General features: G+C 38.6%; 1 protein-coding gene and 1 pseudogene across 1 annotated transcript in view; both read right to left on the bottom strand.

Moving 5' to 3' along the window:
• Positions 1-1,345: 1,345 nt before the first annotated feature.
• On the bottom strand, positions 1,346-2,267 carry LOC104987511 (annotated as a pseudogene).
• Positions 2,268-5,366: 3,099 nt separating this feature from the next.
• LIPJ (lipase, family member J) overlaps positions 5,367-14,142 on the bottom strand; it is a 36,946-nt gene continuing 28,170 nt past the window's right edge. Inside the window, exons 9-11 of the mRNA XM_010838481.1 lie at positions 11,393-11,464; positions 6,762-6,833; positions 5,367-5,677 (exon numbers count right to left, since the gene is read on the bottom strand). Coding sequence (XP_010836783.1) covers positions 5,444-5,677; positions 6,762-6,833; positions 11,393-11,464 — 378 coding nt within the window. The 3' untranslated portion in view covers positions 5,367-5,443. The remainder of the gene's footprint in view (positions 5,678-6,761; positions 6,834-11,392; positions 11,465-14,142) is intronic.

Raw genomic sequence — 14,142 nt, 5'->3', positions numbered from 1 at the left:
ACAGCTCCAGTACTCTTGCCTGGAAAATCCCATGGATGGAGGAGCCTGGTGGGCTGCAGTCCATGGGGTCGCTAAGAGTCGGACACGACTGAGCGACTTCACTTTCACTTTTCACTTTCATGCATTGGAGAAGGAAATGGCAACCCACTCCAGTGTTCTTGCCTAGAGAATCCCAGGGACGGGGGAGCCTGGTGGGCTACCGTCTATGGGGTCGCACAGAGTCGGACACGACTGAAGCGATTTAGCAGCAGCAGCAGCAGCCAATGTTTAGTTGTCAAAACGGAGTACAAAAAAGCATATCTTTCGCCACCTTGATGCTGACATCATTTCAGTATTTTATAAAGTCAATTTTCCTCAAGTTTTTCTATATGTTGAATATAACTGCAGAAAAATTTTAGCAGACATTTTGCTCAAAATTTTCCAAGCCAGGCTTCAACCGTACGTGAACCGTGAACTTCCTGATGTTCAAGCTGGATTTAGAAAAGGCAGAGGAACCAGAGATCAAATGGCCAACATCTGTTGGATCATCAAAAAAGTAAGAGAGTTCCAGAAAAACATCTACTTCTGCTTTATTGACTATGTCAAAGTCTTTGACTGTGTGGATCACCACAAACTGTGGAAAATTCTTAAAGAGATGGGAATACCAGACCACCTGACCTGCTTCCTGAGAAATCTGTATGCAGGTCCGGAAGCAACAGTTGGAACTGAACATGGAACAACAGACTAGTTCCAAATAGGGAAAGGGGTACATCAAGGCTGTATATTGTTACCTGCTTATGTACTAATATGCAGAGTACATCATGAGAAATGCTGGGCTGGATGAAGCACAAACTGGAATCAAGATTGCCAGGAGAAATATCAATAACCTCAGATATGCAGATGACAGCACCCTTATGGCAGAAAGTGAAGAAGAACTAAAGAGCTTCTTAATGAAAGTGAAAGAGGAGAGTGAAAAAGTTGCCCTAAAGCTCAACATTCAGAAAACTAAGATCATGGCATCTGGTCCCATCAATTCATGGCAAATAGAAGGGGAAACAGTGGAAATAGTGACAGACTTTATTTTCATAGAACACAGAAGTCGCTCAGTTGTGTCTGACTCTTTGCGACCCCATGGATTGTAGCCCACCAGGCTCCTCGGTCCATGGGATTTTCCAGGCATGAATACTGGAGTGGGTTGCCTTTTCCTTCTCCAGGGGATCTTCCTGAGCCAAGGATCGAACCCAGGTCTCCCGCATTGTAGGCAGACGCTTTACCGTCTGAGCTACCAGGGAAGTCCATCAAAAACACAGAAGAGTATTAGTAAGTTTCAAAAGGATGTCAGTTGAGATCTTTTATAGATGAAATCTACTTCCTAGAAGTCAACTCGCCAATTATATGCACAGCTGGAGACAAGAGGCTGCAAAAAAAGGTCCAACTGGAAAATATCTCGGGTACCCAATTAGATCCAGTTATTCTGCGTCTGTGGATTTAAAATGATCATCATCCACAGTGGAATAGATGTGTCCCTCGTTGCTTAGAAAATCCACAGCTAGCTTGATTGAGGCTACAGACATGTGTTGGAGTTGGTTCTTGAGATCCTGAAAGTTCAATCCTTCAGGTCTTGGGCAAGCTTTGATCAAATTCAGCACCTGGTTCTGGGCCACAGTGAGGCCATTTGCTGGTATGAAGTTATTCCCACTGAAGTTCCCAGCTTCACCCATTCCTGGTTTGCTGATAGGCGCTCTCCCTGCTGAAGGCTGGCTGTTCGACTTGCTCAGCATCATGTGTGCATTGACTACTTCCAGAATATGTGTGGTGAACTCATTCATATCCTCCAGGGGCATGATCTTAAAGGCTACCAGGCTTTTCTTGTTCTGGAAAGATCTCAGATGACCAGCCACTTTCACATATGTTTCCGGAGGGACCACAGTGTTTTCACTGCTGGCATCATCTGTGTCAACCCACTGGCGAACATCCATGGGTACAGTTGTCATGTCATCTATCTTGTAAACGATGTTGGTTGCAGCCTTCTCTGCATTTCTGATAATCCCCACAATAGTGACCCGTGAAATCTCAACATTTCCAATTCTGAATATTTCATCAACCAGAGTAGCAGAAAGCAGCTGAGATATGGTACAGGGTACAATGTGCTGAGCTTGAGCTCTGGATTTCTTTTTGGCCTGGGAAGCTGTTGGAGATCCAAAGCCCCCAGGGGACTGTGTGTAGCCGCCGGCTCCCCCAAAAGAGGAGGTGCTATAGCTTTCACATCCACTATTCCACATCTTCGACACGATTCCCTCAGGAGAGAGTTCCAGAAGGTTCCCGCTGGAGGGTTTGCCGAACCCCTTCAAGACTTTATTTTGGGGGGCTCCAAAATCACTGCAGATGGTGACTGCACCCATGAAATTAAAAGATGATTGCTCCTTGGAAGAAAACTCATGACCAACCTAGACAGCATATTAAAAAGCATTACTTTACCAACAAAGGTCCATCTAGTCAAAACTATGGTTTTTCCACTAGTCATATATGGATGTGAAAGTTGGACTATAAATAAATCTGAGCACTGATGGATTGATGCTTTTGAACTGTGGTGTTGGAGAAGACTCTTGAGAGTCCCTTGGACTGCAAGGAGATCAAACCAGTCCATCCTAAAGGAGGTCAGTCCTGAGTGTTTATTGGAAGTACAGATGTTGAAGCTGAAACTCCAATACTTTGGCCTCCTGGATTGGAAGAACGGACTCATCTGAAAAGACCCTGATGCTGGGAAAGATTGAAGGCAGGAGGAGAAGCAGATGACAGAAGATGAGATATTTGGATGGCATCACTGAGTCAAGGGACATGAGTTTGGGTAAACTCCGGGAGTTGGTGATGGACAGGGAGACTTGTTGCAGTCCATGGGGTTGCAAAGAGTTGGACATGACTGAACGACTGAACTGAACTGAACTGACAAGCTAATACTAAAATCTATATGATTGACAAGGAAATTAGATTATTCAAAAATTTTAAGAAAGAATAATAAGTTGGAGGACTTGTCCTTGATTTCAAGACTTTATCAAGTTCCTGTAAAATTATTTTAATCAATCAAGTGTGGTAAATAAAATACAGTATATATCCACACAATGGGATTCTACTCAGTAACAAAAATGAGCAAACCATAGTACATGCAATGCCTAAAAGACCCGAGCTCCCTAGTGAGTTTCAGGGAAAACAAATTTTAAAGGCAAAGTGAGGGAGAGAGTACAGAGTAAATTATCGTCTCGTGCATAATTCTCTGATTGGTTGATGATGTGGTAATAGGTGTGTGTCCTACGGGTTAAGATTGTCAATCCAGCTGGACTGGGGGCTACATGCTCATGGTCATCGTACAGCCAGCTTCTTCCATTTGGTAGGGACTTCAGTGTTTGAAGATCCCCTGGAGAAGGAAATGGCAGCCCACTCTGGTACTATTGCCTGGAAAATCCCATGGACAGAGGAGCCTGGTAGGCTACAGTCCATGGGGTCACAAAGAATCGGACACAACTGAGTGACTCCACTTTCCACTTTCCACTTTCAGTGTCTTGGGCTTCCCTGGTGGCTCAGACGGCAAAGTGTCTGCCTGCAATGCGGGAGACCTGGGTTTGATCCCTGGGTAAGGAAGATCCCTTGGAGAAGGAAATGGCAACCCACTCCAGTACTCGTGACTGGAAAATTCCATGGACAGAGGAGCCTTGTAGGCTACAGTCCATGGGGTCACAAAGAGTCAGACATGACTTCACTTCACTTCAATGTCTGTAAAATAACTTGTTGTTCAGTTGCTAAGTTACGTCTGTCTCTGTGGTCTCATGGACTGCTGTTAGCCAGGCTTCCTTGTCCTTCACTGTCTCCTAGAGTTTGCTCAAATTCGTGTCCATTGAGTCAGTGATGCCATCCAACCATCTCATCCTCTGTACCCACCCTTTTCCTCCTGCCCTCAGTCTTTCCCAGCATCAGGGTCTTTTCCAATGAATTGGCTCTTCCCATTGGAGGTGGCCAAAGTACTGGAACTTTAGCTTCAACATCAGTCCTTTCAAAGAATATTCAGGGTTGATTTCCTTTAGGATCAACTGTTTTGATATCCTTGCTGTCCAAGAGACTCTCAAGAGTCTTCTCCAGCACCAGTTTGAAAATGTCATTTCTTTGGTACTCAGCTTTCTTTATGGACCAACTCTCACACCTGTACATGACTACTGAAAAAACCATGGCTTTGACTCTACAGATATTTGTAAGCAAAATTATATTTCCACTTTTCTTTTTTTTAATATAAATTTATTTATTTTAATTGGAGGCTAATTACTTTACAATATTGTATTGGTTTTGCCATACATGGACATGAATCTGCCACGGGTGTACACGTGTTCCCCATCCTGAACCCCCCTCCCACCTCCCTCCCCATACCATCCCTCTGGGTCATCCCAGTGCACCAGCACTGAGCATCCTGTATCATGCATCGAACCTGGATGCATCTCTACTTTTCAATATGCTAAGTTTGTCATAGCTTTTCTTTTAAGGAGCAAGCATCTCTTAATTTCATGGCTGCAGACACTGTCCACAGTGATTTTGGAGCCCAAGAAAATAGACTGTCACTGTTTCCATTTTTCCCTCATCTATTTGCCATGAAGTGATGGGACCAGATACCATGATCTTAGTTTTTTGAATGTTGAATTTTAAGCCAACTTTTCCACTTTCCTCTTTCACTTTCATCAAGGTTCTTTAGTTCGTCTTCACTTTCTGCATTAGGGTGGTATTCTCTGCATATCAGAGGTTGTGTGCATCAGACACTATGTTCTTCAGAAAGTAACTAAAGAATCTACTATATAGTTGATGTATTGTTTAAACTGTTATGGGTTCTCCTGGCCCAGCTGCTTTTTTTGTTGTTGTTGTTGCTATATATTCACATTATTTTAAACATTAATTCTTGAGCCAGCCTTTTGTGACTCAGGACAGGCCAGGATCACTAAAGCTTTTCTATAAACATGAGGCATCCAGAAGACAGGGAGGTGGTGGGCGAGGTCTGTCCTGAGAAAGCCCCCAAAGGCCCTACTTGGTTACAGAAAAATTAGCTTTCATATCAGAAAGTATTCTCCCAAACTCTTATGTTTCTAAAAATTCATACATTCTCATATTTCTTGAAGGAAAAAACTCTACCTTTCTCAAAAAGCCTTCTCCTGTAATTGAAAATATTTAAGATTATTGTTTCTGTTTTTAGTTATTTATATCCTACTTAGAAACTCAACAGGCTGCTTTGGGCTGAGTTATAATCTGCCATTACTCCTAGTGTAATAAATGCCATTGACTTTATGAGTGGAGAGCCTAGGGGCAATGCAAAAAAGCAGGAAAAAATTCCAGACTTTATATAAATAACTGGAAAAGTATACATAGTAAGAACAAAATAATTGGATTTTAATAGAAATTATATAGATCCTTCAACACAGAATACCATGGTTCTTTATGGGTTGCCTTGGATAATATCAATGATCTCACTGTAAACTTGATGATATACATCTAATCCAAACAAAAAGTCTACATGATTATAGTAAGAAATAGTTTTATGGTAAATATGATTTGTGATTTCAGGAAGTAAAATTTTAACATCTTCAGGGTCAGCCAACAAGTCACTGTCACCACTCCAGGTTGCAGTTGGCACATTCATGCTTGTCACATTGTACAATGGAGAAGTTGTCTAAACGCAAATAAGTAAAAGTAAGAGTTTTCAAAGAGAATAATACATATGAAGTGTTAAAATTTAAAAATACACTTAATCTAAAATAGTTGTTATTAAGGAAGCAATGAGTATGAAAGAATATTATAATTTTTACTTATTAATAGAAATAAATCAGATACAAATTAAAACTAGAGTTTGTTCTGATTCACAGTATCAAAATTTTCTTTGGCTTATATAACTGTCAATATCAGTTCAGTTCAGTTGCTCAGTCATGTCCGACTTTTTGCAACCCCATGGACTGCAGCATGCCAGGCTTCCGTGTCCATCACCAACTCCCAGAGTTTACTCAAACTCATGTCCATTGAGTTGGTGGTGCCATCCAAACATCTCATCCTCTGTTTGTCCCCTTCTCCTCCTGCCTTCAATCTTTCCCAGCATCAGGGTCTTTTCAAATGAGTCAGTATGTTTATTAGTAAATGATAAACATTGGCAGTCAAGTTCAATATGATTTTAATGAATTAGATCTTTATATTTTACCTCAAATGTTTACACAAGCAAACTACATCAGGCATTGGAGCTTAGCAAAGGCAGAAAAGTATGGTGGAGAAGCATAAATTTTGAAGTAGATAGACTTGGGTTCTAGTATTTCAAGACAACTGTCATTATACTCAGACAGTTTTTATCAGCTTCTCAGTAACTTCTACTTTTTCTAGTTAGTATATATGTTTGTCTTATCTTCCCAAACACAATAGTCTTAGGGTCAAGAACAATGGTATGCTTGCTTTTTATTTCTTATTTAACCAAGCTCAGAGCTATGCATATTATAAATACAGTATTTTTCCTCTTGCGGGATGATGAATTATTCTACTGCTTGTCAATTTCTCTAGACTTATCTAAGATATTTGTTGTTAAAATACGTAGAAAATATGGAAAAGTCACTTTGGTTGGAAATGAACATATGGGTCCAAATTAAGATAATCTTCATTTACTGATCCTTTTCACTGTACTACCATACTCTTGGGTTTCACAGATGAATCTTTAATAGTAAAACTCATTTCAATTGATCAGGGAGATAATTTTTAATTTATACATAATTATGTACCTGATTAAAATGAACCAAGTTCAGATCAGGACTGCCCCAGTCAAAAGCTTTCAAGTGACTAGAATTAAAAAGCTGAAAGAAAAATTTTAAAGTAAGACTATACTCATTTTTCCATTACAGTGGCAGCTGATATGAGTTAGGTATGCATTGCACAGAAAGCCCCTTTGTACTAAGTCTGTTAGTGTTTGTGTAGGTGGGCTTCTTTGTTCCTCTCTTTCTATACACAGGTTAAGAAATGGAAGAGCTAGGAGGTGGGGGGCAGGGAAATCTGCAGACAATAATTCTACCATCTTCATATAAATGCACATCTCCTGAAGGCCTTTTACCTTATTAAAGGGGCATGTGTGTTTGGATAACATTAGGCCTCCCCAGAAATTCTCTGCTGTATCTAAAGAAGTCTAGGACTAAGCGTGCTGGGACTAAGAGGACACTGCCCTAAAAATTATTGCTTCAAATAACAAAGATCAAGAGCATGTTCCAGAAGCCACCCCCTTCTTCACCCCTTAACACTTGCAGCTTCACCACCAGCTTTGAACCTATTAGGTCTAATCTGATTTTGACCGTTTCCCCCCGATTATGTTTTCATTTCAAGAAGACTAAGTTTCTCATGTTACTCATCTTCTCCAGTATGATAAAATGTCTACGTCTCTATATATCCCGTATTTTATCTCCTCCCAACACTCCCCAACTCTTAAAACTCTATCATCTATTATACCATCATCAACCTATACGTTAAAACTTGTCTCTGATTGTTAATCTGATTCTCCCTGAGAATACTTCTTTCCCTGCAGTTCCAAAATTGGCCAAGTTTACTTATGACATTAACATTTGTAAAATTTTGGTCAATTCTGAGACATTTTTAAATCTTATCCATGAGAAGCATTTGATTAGCTATTTATTCCCTTATCCTTGAGATCTTTTCTTCACTTAACTTCTAGAATAACATGATATCTTGGTCTTCATTATTTTTTTTTTCATTGTTTTACTCAATGCTTCTTTTAAGCTTCCTCGGCAAATTTAGCCTCTCCTGCTGACCTCTAAATCTTTCCATGTCTCATCACTTAATCTTTACTCCTCTTTTCTTCTCTATTTATACTCAGTCTATTTGTTTTCTCATCCAGTCTCTTGGATTTAAACGTTATACACATTCAAAGTGTTTATCTTCTTTTATAAGTCTTTTCCAAATTCTAGACTCCTATCAGGCTCATGCTCAGTCGATTCAGGCACGTCTGACTTTTTGTGACCCTAAGGGTGTAGCCCACCAGGCTTCTCTGTCAATGGGATTCTCCAGGTAAGAATGCTGGAGAAGGTAGCCCTGCTGTCCTCCAGGGCATCTTTGCAACACAGGGATTGATGGCGTCTCCTGCGGCTCCTGCAGTGCAGGCGAATTCTTTACCACTGAACCACCAGAAAGCCCTCTAGACTTCTATACACAACTTATGCAAAATCAAGACTTAAATGTCTAAAACAACATCTCCGAAATAGAACATCTTATCTTTCCATCCATCATCAAACTTCTCCCTCTCCTTCAAAACTAATTTCATCTTTTCATTACTTAGTCCAAAAACTTTGGATCATCCAACATTCATTTCTTTTACTTCTCATATTTCCATGATTAAATTTTGTAGGCTCCAATTTCATGATATACACATGCATATTCAGAATCTAACAATTTTTATCACCTCTACTGGAAACATATCAGAGCAAGCTATCATCAATTCTCTTTTGCATTGCTGCAATAATCTGACTTTCTCATTGCTTATACTCTTGCTTCACTATAATCTATTCAACATAGAAGCTAAAAACATTCCTTAAAAGTGTTCAGTTCAAGTCATTCAGTCGTCTCCAACTCTGTGACCTCATGAACTGCAGCATGCCAGGTTTCCCTGTCCATCATGAACTCCCAGACCTTGTTCAAACTCATCCATCGAGTCAGTGATGCCAATAAACTGTCTCATCCTCTGTTGTCCCCTTTTCCTTGATTCATGGACCTAACTTTCCTGGTCCATTTTCAGCCTGTGCTTCATCCAGCCCTAATAAAGTTAGCCACTGTTCCCACTGTTTCCCCATCTATTTGCCATGAAGTGATGGGACCATTTGCCATGATCTTAGTTTTCTGAATGTTGAGCTTTAAGCCAACTTTTTCATTCTCCACTTTCACTTTCATCAAGAGGCTTTTTAGTTCTTCTTCTTTCTGCCATAAGGGGTGGTGTCATCTGCATATCTGAGGTTATTGATATTTCTCCCAGCAATCTTGATTCCAGCATATGCTTCATTCAGCCCAGTGTTTCTCATGATGTACTCTGCATAGAAGCTAAATAAGCAAGGTGACAATATACAGCCTTGATGTACTCCTTTACGCATTAAAATACAGTATTTATCTTTCTCTTTCTGACTCACTTTACTCTGTATAATAGGTTCTAGGTTCATCCACTTCATTAGAACTGACTCAAATGCATTTCTTTTTATGCTGAGTAATATTCCATTGTGCATATATACCACAACTTCTTTATCCATTCATCTGTCCATGGACATCCATGTTGCTTCCATGTTCTAGCTGTTGTAAATAGTGCTGCAGTGGACAATGGGATACATATGTCTTTTTCAATTTTGGTTGTCTCAGGGTGTATGCTTAGGAGTGGGATTTCTGGGTCATATGGTGGTTTTATTCCTAGTTTTTTTTAAGGAATCTCCATACCATCTTCCACAGTGGCTATATCAGTTTACATTCTCACCAACAGTGCAAGAGCTTTCACTTTTCTCCACACCCTCTCCAGCATTTATTGTTTGTAGACTTTTTGATGAGGGCCATTCTGACCGCTGTGAGGTGATATCTCATTGTAGTTTTGATTTGCACTTCTCTAATAATGAGCGATGTTGAGCATCTTTTAATGTGTTTGTTAGCCATCTGTATGTCTTCTTTGGAGAAATGTCTGTTTAGGTCTTTTATCCAATTTTTGATTGGGCTGTTTGTCTTTCTGGTATTGAGTTGTATAAGCTACTTGTTTATATTGGAAAATAATCATTTGTCAGTTGTTTCATTTGCTATTATTTTCTCCCATTCTGAGGGTTGTATTTTCACTTTGCTTACAGTTTTCTTTGCTGTGCAAAAGCTTTTAGTTTAATCAGGTCCCACTTGTTTACTTTGTTTTTATGTTCATTACTCTAGGAGGTGGTCATAGAGGATCTTGCTTTGATTTATGTCACTGAGTGTTCTGCTTATGTTTTCCTCTAAGAGTTTTATAGTTTCTGGTCTTACATTTAGGTCTTTAATCCATTTTGAGTTTATCTTTGTGTGTGGTGTTAGAAAGTGTTCTAATTTCATTCTTTTACATGTGGCTGTCCAGTTTTCCCAGCACCATTTATTGAAGAGGCTGTCTTTGCCCCATTGTATATTCTTGCCTCCTTTGTCAAAAATAAGGAACCCATAGGTGCATGGGTTTATTTCTGGGCTTTTTCTGTCTTGTTCCATTGGTCTATATTTCTGCTTCTGTGCCAGTACCATACTGTCTTGATGAGTGTAGCTTTGTAGTATAATCTGAAGTCAGGAAGGTTGATTCCTCCAGATTCATTCTTCTTTCTCAAATGCTTTGGCTATTCATGAGTCTTTTGTGTTTCTATGAATTGTGAAATTTTTTGTTCTAGTTCTGTGAAAAATGCCATTGGTGATTTGATAGGGATCACATTGAATCTGTAGATTGCATTTGGTAGTATAGTCATTTTCACAATATCGATTCTTCCTACCCAGGAACATGGAATATCTCTCCATCTGTTTATGTCATCTTTGATTTCTTTCATTAGTGTCTTATCAATACTAGTACACTTTAAATGTTTCTAGTGTTCATTAAATTTAAAGACACTCTCATAATCATTATCCTATTTAATTCTCATAGTTATTTTTGTTAGGTGAGAGCATGATTATTAATTCTATTTTTAGAATTAAAGAAACAGAATTCATAGAGATTTAATGACCTTATTTAATGTCCTACTGCCAGTAAGATTTAGAGAAAGAATTCAATATCTTGTGTTTTGATCTCAAGCATATATATTCCTATTTTATCTCGGCTGTCAACATTAAGATGGCATTCATATGGAATTTTTCTTTATCAATATTCACTCAACAAATATTCTTGAGTATCTATTATATGCCACAAACTTAGTTTTGCAATAGATAACTGAACAAAACTTGGCCATGGTCTTCATAGAGTTCACAATTTACCGGAGGAGAAAGCATAATCTAGTGAGAGAGTAGGTATTGAGAGACGTCTGTTCTTGTCTTAGTTTTTTTGTTTGTTTTGTTTTTTAAGAAAAAGTTTTAAATATATGGGCAAATTAAATCATGAGCATAGCCTAGTTGATCCCTTGCCTACTGTTCTGAATGAACATTTTCTCATTTGTAAAGTAGAAAATAACTGTACTGCTCTTATTGCCTAAACTGAGGATCTAACAGATTCTATTATTAACATATATTATAAACTTTTAAGAATCATACGTATTTTTAATAATTTCAATGTATCCTTCTAAATTTATCATTCTATGGCAATGGCCATATCCCTAGAATGGTGAGATAAGCTGCAAGTAGTTTAAATAAAATTTTACCAAAATGCACTGAAAAATGTATTTTAGTGTACCTGACTCCAGTGGACCATATTTTGAACAGATGTTCCTGCTGGGTTTTGTGACATGTACACATCCACACGACTCTGAGGGTTTAAAACATTATTTTTATTCTTCCAACCAGAAAAAACAATCTTTGATATTTATTAAACTAAAAAATTTCAAGGAAATTTAATTTATAATAAATAGTATTAATAAAACAAAATTACATTTTAATTAAATACATAAATGTTCTTATTAAATGTAAATTTTGCATTAATATAGAAGTTATTATTGGATTTCTAAGTTCTGAGGTCCATCACCTATACTGAAAACAATCAAAAGTGATGTAACACACACCTTTTGAAAGCACTGAAGACCTGAGAAGATAGAAAGAAAGTACCAGGACAAATGGGAGAGAAAAGACAGAGAATTTAAAAAGAAAAGCAATGTACTAAAGTCACTTAAGTTTATCTGCCAGTCCTAGAAAATTTAAAGTTTCATTTTAAGAAATCAGTTCAGTTTAGCCACTCAGTCATGTCCCCCTGGACTTCCTGTCCTAGAGAAGGGAATTGAAAACCACTTCAGTATTCTTGCAATGAAAACCCCATGAACAGTATGAAAGGCAAAAAGATAACTAGTTAAGGAGAGCAAAAATCAGCCCAGGACTTTTTGAGGACAGTGGGAAAGTTTAAAAAGAAATTCTTTCCATAATAAACTGGAGTCCCAAAGTTCTACACAACTCAAAGTAAAGCTTAATCAGATACAGCTGTGCTCATGCCAATCTGTAACCTAGATTTGCATTGCCTACATACTCCCTGGGAACCTCCGTCAGTGAATAAGATATATAAGGTCAATGTAATCCTTACTAAAATCTCAACAAATTATGTTTACAATACTGACAAACCACTTCCAAAGTTTTATGTAGAGAGACAAAAGATCCCAGAACAGCCAACACAATTATTAAAGGGAGGACTGACAAGACATAACCTCAAGACATTATTAATATAAAGCTACAGTAATCAAGACAAGGTAGTATTGGTGAAAGGGTGGACAGATAGATAAATAGAGCAGAATACAGAGCCCAGAAATAGACCCCTAGAAACACAGTTAATTGATCTTTGACAAAAAAAACAAAGGCAATGTAACAGGAAAATGATAATCTTTTCATTAAATGGTGTTGAAACAACTGGATATCACATGGGAAAAAAAAAAAAAAAAAAAAGGGGAATCTAGACACAGACCTTACATCCTTCACAAAAAATGACTCAAAACAGACCATAGGTCTAAATGGGAAATGCTAAACTATAAAACTTCTAAAAGATAACACAGGAAAAAAACTAGACAACCTTGACTGTGGCAATGACTTTGCAGATACAGTACCAAAGGCACAATCCATGAAAGAAATAATCAGTAAGCTGAATTACAAGAACTGGACAAAGTCAAAATTCTGAGTTGTTTGATGACATATTTTCCAAATTACATTAATGAGAGTTTTTGCTACCTAATCTTCCTCATATGATAACTTCCTTTCAGTTTGCTGAGTGACATTGGCCAGATTCTAGATACTGCCTATCTGCAAACTGCAAGATTATCTTCTGGTTTTTCATACTGTCTACAGGAAGGAAATTTCAAGTCAGATCTTAATTTCCCCATCGATATTGATAGAATCAAGAGGACTGAATTAAAGGAAAAAAAGAACTGATTCAAACTCAACTATCACTCTTATAGTTCCCATATACACTGTGTGGGAATTTTTTCACTTCAAAATTTCCCAATCCTAGATAACTTCAGTTCAGTTCAGTTCAGTCGCTCAGTCATGTCCAACTCTTTGCAACCCCATGAATCGCAGCACGCCAGGCCTCTCTGTCCATCACCATCTCCCGGAGTTCAGCCAAACTCACGTCGATCGAGTTGGTGATGCAATCCAGCCATCCCATCCTCTATTGTCCCCTTCTCCTCCTGCCCCCAATCCCTCCTAGCATCAGAGTCTTTTCCAAAGAGCCAACTCTTCGCATGAGGTGGCCAAAGTACTGGAGTTTCAGCTTTAGCATCATTCCTTCCAAAGAACACCCAGGACTGATCTCCTTTAGAATGGACTGGTTGCATCTCCTTGCAGTCCAAGGGACTCTCAAGAATCTTCTCCAACACCACACTTCAAAAGCATCAATTCTTTGGCACTCAGCCTTCTTCACAGTCCAACTCTCACACCCATACATGACCACTGGAAAAACCATAGCCTTGACTAGATGGACCTTTGTTGGCAAAGGAATGTCTCTGCTTTTGAATATGCTATCTAGATTGGTCATAACTTTCCTTCAAAGGAGTAAGCATCTTTTAATTTCATGGCTGCAATCACCATCTGCAGTGATTTTGGAACCCAAAAAAATAAAGTCTGACACTGTTTCCACTGTTTCCCCATCTATTTCCCATGAAGTGATGGGACCTTGATCTTTGTTTTTTGAATGTTGAGCTTTAAGCCAACTTTTTCACTCTCCTCTTTCAATTTCATCAAGAGGCTTTTTAGTTCCTCTTCACTTTCTGCCATAAGGGCGGTATCATCTGCATATCAGGTTATTGATATTTCTCCCAGCAATCTTGATTCCAGCTTGTGCTTCTTCCAGCTCAGCATTTCTCATGATGTACTCTGAATAGAAGTTAAATAAGCAGGGTGACAATATACAGCCTTGACATACTCCTTTTCCTATTTGGAACCAGTCTGTTGTTCCATGTCCAGTTCTAACTGTTGCTTCCTGACCTGCATATAGGTTTCTCAAGAGGCAGG

This window comes from Bison bison, unplaced genomic scaffold (assembly GCF_000754665.1).
Source record: "Bison bison bison isolate TAMUID 2011002044 unplaced genomic scaffold, Bison_UMD1.0 scf7180017864097, whole genome shotgun sequence".
NCBI lineage: Eukaryota > Metazoa > Chordata > Mammalia > Artiodactyla > Bovidae > Bison > Bison bison.
The sequence above is the reverse complement of the archived record's forward strand: the minus strand, read 5'-3'. Positions and strand labels throughout refer to the sequence as shown.